Source organism: Sciurus vulgaris (assembly GCF_902686455.1).
Source record: "Sciurus vulgaris genome assembly, chromosome: 7".
Lineage (NCBI taxonomy): Eukaryota > Metazoa > Chordata > Mammalia > Rodentia > Sciuridae > Sciurus > Sciurus vulgaris.
In genome coordinates this window covers 128,594,714-128,602,259 of record NC_136467.1, presented here as the reverse complement: position 1 = coordinate 128,602,259, position 7,546 = coordinate 128,594,714, and the positions used below count along the sequence as shown (strand labels likewise).

The following is a 7,546-nucleotide window of genomic DNA, read 5'->3' as shown; positions in this document are numbered from 1 at the left end:
TTGAAAAATTTCTGACAGGTCAGAAAATCTTAGTTTTTAAAGATAGAATTTTTTTCCAAACTAAATTATCGAGGATCATTGATCTCAAGAATTGGGTCAGCACCATATGATACATTATTTTTCAGAGTGTATCTATGTTACAATTGATTCTTATATGGAATAACAAGAGACTTTCATTTCATTTATGACTTATATGTTGATCATATAAGAAGATGTATCAGAGGGTAAGGGGTAGAGGGTAGGAATGATAGTAGAGTGAACAGACATTGTTACCTCATGTACATATATGACTGCATGATCTATGTAATTTGTATAATCAGAAGATGAGAGATTGCACTTCATTTATGTATGATCTATCAAAATGTATAAATGCATTCTACTGCTACGTATAACTAATTAGAACAAAAACAAGAAAAAAGAAAAGTCCAACTGAAGCTGGGGATGGTGGTTCATGTCTGTAATTCCAACTACTTACTACTTAAAAGGCTGAGGAAGTATAATGGCAAGTTTAAGCCAGCTTCATCAATTTAGCAACTGTGTATGTACTCAGTAATGAAGAACTCAGTGCAGAATTTCATTATGACAAAAAAGGGAAAAAGAGAAAAAGAAAGAAAGAAAAGAAATGTCTAAATGAACTTTTTCTTGCAAGTGTTTCTTTTCTTCACAACACATTGTGTGGAATTCTCAAAAATTGATTAAAAAACATATACCTATATAATCCAGATATATTTGTTCTCATGAGCTGTAGCAAATTTTATGACAAAGTTTTAAGTTTTGGGAATGAGTCACAGACTTAGGTTATCACATTTTTCAACTTTTAGTGATGCAGATTTTGAATAGCCATACATGCAAAATATATATAATAAAAATATTCATTATTCAAGTAAACAAGTGCTTTTCAGTCCAGAAGGCAAATTATAACTTTCTCATACTTTTAAAAGACATTCTTTGATGTTCTCATTTATGCACAAAAATGCTTCTAGATTGCAGCTCATTATTAATATTACTTCCTTGTTCTTTTACTGATTCTGAAGACTCATGCTTATGATATTTAAAAGAAATGTTAAGAAATTTATCCATATTTTTCTTCCATTGTTCTATTCAATATTTAGTGATAAATTCTTTAATTAATCATAAAAAATCACTGCTCACATATTTGTTCAGTCAAATCATGCATTTTTTAAGAAGTAAAAGGTCTACATGAAATGAAGTTAATGAAATTTTAAGAATCATGATTATTTCAGTCCAGATTCCCATCAATATATGAATGAATCAAGAAAAGGTGGTATATATGCACAATGGAGTATTACTTAGCCAAAAAGAAGAATGAAATAATGACATTTGCTGGTAAGTAGTTGGAAATAGAGAACACCACACTAAGTGAAATAAACCAGACTCAGAAAATCAAGGTATGAATGTTTTTTCTCATTATATGGAAGCTAGAGCAAAATACAGGAAAGAAGGTGTTAGCAGGGGTAGGGTGGGGATCAGATATCATAGGGAAGATCAGTGGTAGAGAAGGTAGAGAAGGTAGAGAGGAAAGACAGAAGGAATTTAACAAATCATGTTACACGCATAGTAAATGTACCAAAGGAAATTTCATCTTTCTTCTTTATGTATATGTGGAAAGAAGCAACAAAAAGAAAGAAAGAAAAAGAAAGAAGGAAAGAGAATAAAGAAAGAAAGAGAGAAAGAAAGAAAGAAGAGAGAAAGAAAGGCAGATCAGTAGAGTACATGAAGGAGAATAGAAAATGGGACAATGGGAGAAAAAGTTGATGAAATGGGAATTTAAAATCAAATTCTGTGCATGTATGGCTTTATCAAAATTAACCCAACTACTATGTATAATTATAATGCTAATTTTTTTTAATCATGATTTTTTTGACAGCAGAGTCCTTCACACAAAATGAAGTGCAAGCAGGCTGCACACTCAGACCTGAGATGGCCCACAGAGAGTGATGAGATGTTTCTCAAGTGATGCTGATAGGAAGCCCATTGATGAATGGTTGCTAAGAAATTTTTATTGTGATTTGCTTGAATTAATGTAATTATAGTTTATACCATAACATATTTTACTTCTTAATGAAGTTATTATTTCAATATGTACCAACCCAAACAGAATTATTTAGTATTTTTTTCAAAAATAGAGTGCCCATACATTAGCCACCTGTAATACTTTCCTACCTGATTAAGGAATATAAGAATTTAGGTGTATTTTAATAGAAGAACATACAATATAAGCATACCACACAAGGTTTATGACAGGAATGAGTTATGAGAGAAACCTTTATAAACTTACTCTTATTGCTAAATAGTTTCATTTGCTGTCAACAATGTATTTATTTGGAACTAAAAAGGCTCCTTGCCAGGTTGCTTATTGCCCCCTTTACATCCTTATTCCTCAGGGTATAGATGAAGGGGTTGGCTGTAGGAGTCACCACTCCATAGAAGAGAGCCATAAACTTGGGCTGATCCCTTGTAATGGAAGAAGGGGGCTGAAGGTACATGCTAATGGCTGGGCCATAAAATAAGAAAACTACAATGAGATGAGAGGAACACGTGCCAAAGGCCTTTTTCCTTCCTTCAGAAGACTTAATGTTAAGTACAGCACGTCCAATACTAGCATAGGAGGCAAGAGTTAGGCACAGAGGAACAACTACGATAAAAATGCACACCACAGACAGTGCAAGTTCATTGGCCTCCTTTTCCCCACAGGCAGTCTTTATAAGAACTGGAATCTCACACACCAAGTGATCCAGTTTATTGACACCACAGAGTGGCAACTGAAGCGTTACAGTGGCCTCTGAGACAGCATAAGTAATTCCACCCAGCCATACAATAGACATTAGCTGGATACAGATGCGCTGATTCATGATGCGAGAATAGTGAAGAGGTCTACAAATTGCTACATAGCGATCAAAAGACATGAGAGCCAGGAGAAGACATTCTGTGGCGCCCATAATGTGGTAAAAATAAAGCTGAACTGCACACCCCATATAGCTGATGGTCTTCTTAGAGCTTCCCAGGTTAAACAGCATCTGAGGCACAATGCTGGTGGTGTAACACATGTCCAAAAAGGAGAGGTTGGTGAGGAAGAAATACATGGGACTGTGGAGACGGGGGTCTAATCTGGACACCAGAATGATGGTGATGTTTCCCATCAGGGTCATGGGATACGTTATCAGAAGAATAATGAATAAAAGAATTTCTAGCCAAGGTAGCTCATCAAAGCCTAGTAGAATAAATTCTTCAGGCTGACTTTCATTAATGAGTGCCATTCTCTTCAATTTATTTCACCTTTCAACAAAAAGGTCAGAAGAGTTAAAAGCAATGAAAAAACATTCTTACACATTGACCATACAATTATAGAAGTTGGGATATAGTGACTCTTTGAGGGGGGATATGCAAAGCCCCAACACCAGGTGACCAAATTTCATTTCACGTCACTATAATTAAAGGCAGTTGCTTTGAGTAAATAAGCTAAACATTCTGAGACTGATTTTTTTCCTCTATATAATAAGGCTGTCAATAATTATCTCCTTGAATTATGGTGAGGATTCAATAAAAATTAGAAATGACTGTGTTGAGGAAATTCTAAACAGTGTTTTTCAAACATTAACTAACATAAAAATCAGCTGCAGAGACTGTTAAAATGAAATCAACTGGTTTCTACCTCCAGGTGTCTGATAGAGTAGATATCACCTGGAGACTGGAACCACATGATTCACTTATTAAGAAGAGTAGAACTATAAAGGTAGCAATAGTAACAGAAGAAGGAGAAAACCAGGAGCTCTGAGAATCATCAAGAAAGGCCTATTCATGTCCTCCTAGGTAGGTGAATATTCTTATTATCTCCATAGGGAGTGAGGATACTAGATTTCAGTAAATCTCTTTTAACTATATGGAATTGAGCAAGAAATTCAAACACTTTCAACATCAGTTTCCTGTACGTACATTGAATGGTTAAGGTCCAGTAATCACATTGGTTTCCCCATGCATGAGAATTTTGTGCTTGTTTGTACTTCTTTTCTTGCCTAATTATGTACTTCACACTCTAAACATTTGTTTAGTGTTTTGCTTTAGATAATTAATTCATCAAATTTTTCATTTATCAAGTAACTTTATTATCTTAATGAAAAAGTTTTGCCAGTTACCAGTGACCCACATATTATAGATAACTACAAAGACATTTTGGGATTTCACATAACTGCTGCCAGGAGAAAAGTCAATATCCTGATTTATGCCAGAGACTTATTCAAATCCACAAGTGATTTTACATTTCTAGTAAATATCATTTTGCTTTTCAGATGGAAGGGCACATTGAAACCAAAATCAACTAACTGAATAAAGTAGCATGTTGAGAAACATAGAAGTTACTCTGAAGTATATTTAAGGTTTATGATTGTCCTTCAACATTTCCATGTAATTCTCATACATATTGCAGATTCCATTACTTTTGTTATCTTTGACTTCCAGTAATTATCCATCACTATTTCTCTACATAGGGATCTATTTTTGCACAAATGTTTAAAGTCCTTGCCATATTGCCATACTGCATACTGCATTCCTCTTATGTTCTATTTCTATCTCCACTTACCTTTATATCTTAATGTATCTTATTCATACTTTATTTTTTGAGGATTATTTTGTTTTCTGCTTTTATTTATGCATTATATTTGTACATAGTATTTGGGTTCATTTTGACATAATCATACATTCATGAAATTTACTCCATTTTAATAACAAGTAACCCCAGCCCCTCTCCTCCTCTCTCCCTCTGCTCCCCTTCTCCTATCGATATACCTTCTAATTATTTATATCTTTTCAATTGGTGCTTTATAAATACACACAAAGTTGAAGTTTGCTGTGGTATATTTATTCATGCATATAGCATAATTTTGTCAAATTCATTCTGCATTTTGTTCCCTTTCTCATCTCTCCTACCTCCTGCTCAATCTCCTTCTACTTCATTGATTTTCCCTCTGTTTGCATAATATCCAACCTCTCACCTTTTTATTTTTCCTTACTTTGCTCTGGCTTCTGCATATGAAGAGACCACATGACCCTTGATTTTCTGACTTATTTCCCTTTAGTGTGATGTTCTCCAGTTTCAAGACATTTCTCAAAAGGCGAAACACAAATGAACAAAATGTACATGAAAAATGTTTAACATCCCTAGCAATTAGGGAAAAGCAAATCAAAACTCACTGAGATTTCTTCTCACTCCAGTTAGAATTGCAATTATCAAGAATACAAATAAAAACAAATGCTGGTGAGGATGTGGGGGAAAAGGGACATTCATACATTTTTGGTTGGACTACAAATGAGTGCAACCACTCAGAAAGAATATGGAAATTCCTCATACTTCATTCTTATCATATATGGTATTTAATTTATGCCTATGATACTTTTTAACTTTATGAAGAGTAAAAGAAGAAATCAAAAATTATTTTCATCTGACACCAAAACCTCTAGCTGAAACATGGAGAAGTCAATCCATGAAATGTTGACTCTAAATTAAATAATCATTAATATATGTCACATTGTTGACTGAAAACTTCACTCATCATTTAAGCATTTAATATCTGTCAGAAATATTCTTTATTTTAATATAGATTCTCATAACTTCAACTTAAGTAAAAGACTGAGGGAGTCTTTAATTTTAAGTGGATTCTAATTGTTCCTAAAGTCACTGAACTACGCATTTCCATTTTAGAAAAAGTTCCCTGAGAGATCAGTAAAGGAAAGGGACCAAGGAGAGGGAGGAGAGAAGAGAAGAGGAAAATATTGGGGAATGATATTGGCCAATTATATTGTTATATTGTGTGCACATGAAAATACATAAGAACAAGTCCTGCCATTATGTATAATTATAATGCACCAATAAAATATAGGAAAAAAAGAGAAAAAAGCTCCCTGATGTGAAGCACTCTCCAGCTTTATGTGTTTATTAGTATTATCTACACATAGATCCACCTTCCAAAATAATGCATGACCTTTAAAAAAAAGTATCTTTTTTACTTACCTTATCTTGATATTCTTCAATAAAAAGGAATTTTAAGGGAATTTATTTCAATGTTTTAAACTTTCAGAGACATAGAAGGAAACTGTAGTTCACACAGAAATTTTTAAGAATTTAGTAGTTGATATTTTTAAGTTGACACAGGTTCTCATTTTTAAGTTGTTACAGATTTTGAAGAGAAAAATCTGTATTAGGAAAGCAACAGTAGAAAATCTCAAGCAAGCATTGTGGGACTGCTGTTTGTATATTATTCCTGAGACCTCTTGGGAATTGTTATCACACAGGTCTTTCATTTAGTCTTCTCCCAGATGAATTAGCAGAGCAAGTTCCTTAGAACAGAGCTCCCTGTGGAAATGCTTCTGATGTACAATTTGTTGCCTACTGAATTGAGGTTGGGAGTCAATCTCTCTGTGTTAGATTTGTTAAAAATGAACTCATCCCATTTCTCAACACACTGAATATTAATTTCTAGGAGAATACAATTAAAAATAAATAACAATAAATAAGCAGGACACAAAGCAGGCTAGTTGAATAAATGATTTGTGGAATTTGTAGAAAATATCTAAAATTATCTTATTTCACTGTTTCTTAGAGCAGTTCACAAAGATTTAATCATCTGTATTCATAACAATTAAAGGGCACAAAATGAGTTTGAAAGAGAAGCAAAAATGTGATCTTTCCAATGAGAAGCATTCAAATGATATTTTCTAAAAAAAAAACTTCAAAATATTAAATGGTTTTATAAGAACAGGACAAAAATATCCCTTTCTTGTCTCTGTATTTTCTGTAATTGCTTCTACATAATACTTGTCACACATGTAGGTAGCATTAAGATTTTTCAGATATGCTGAATAAGAGGGACAATGGAAATGTTTTGATAATTGTCTCTTTGGTATAATCTCTTTCTTCTAAATGTGACCTCTAATATCATGAGTATGTATTTTCATGTATTGAATATGTGATGGACAGTTTGTATTCCATCCCCTTCCCAAATCTACTCTCTATCCCAATATGTTTGTCTTGTGGGAAGAAAAAATTACAAGAAATTTATTTATGTATTTAACTGACTTTTATTCATGATTCATGAACCTGGGCAGCTTCTAGTGTCAAAAACAACAGAGAGCTTCCACCGGTCAGTGGTAGAACAGAAAGCTTTGCAAGATATGTACCAGGAAATAAGTAGAAAAAATTGACTTGTTGATGTCAAGCAGTTGAAGTTTCTTTTCTTTCTTAAAATTTTTTATGATATTTATTTATTTATTTTATAGGGGTTAAAGTAGGGAGAAATTCTCACTGACTTAGGTAAACTTGAAACCCCCATTTTGAGGAAAAATTGTTCTTTTGGGTATCTATCTGGTTCCTCAAACTTTCCATTTCTCTACGTAGCATCTGACATGAGTGATTTTATTCTGACTTGGTCTGGGATTTTGGGGGCCAAGTGCAGGTGTTCAGTCCTAAACAATAGCCTCCCAAATTTCTTGTTTAATACTTTTACTGTGCTGTTTCCCTAGAGGCTAAATCAAG

At 33.4% G+C, this 7,546-nt stretch overlaps 1 protein-coding gene across 1 annotated transcript; it reads right to left on the bottom strand.

Moving 5' to 3' along the window:
- Window positions 1–2,339: 2,339 nt before the first annotated feature.
- Window positions 2,340–3,278, bottom strand: LOC306666672 (olfactory receptor 2B6-like; the record flags this gene model as incomplete). The annotated part of the gene is made up of 1 exon (XM_079148895.1): window positions 2,340–3,278. The coding sequence occupies one exon, from the start codon at window positions 3,276–3,278 to the stop codon at window positions 2,340–2,342; it is 939 nt and encodes a 312-aa protein (XP_079005021.1).
- Window positions 3,279–7,546: the final 4,268 nt, after the last annotated feature.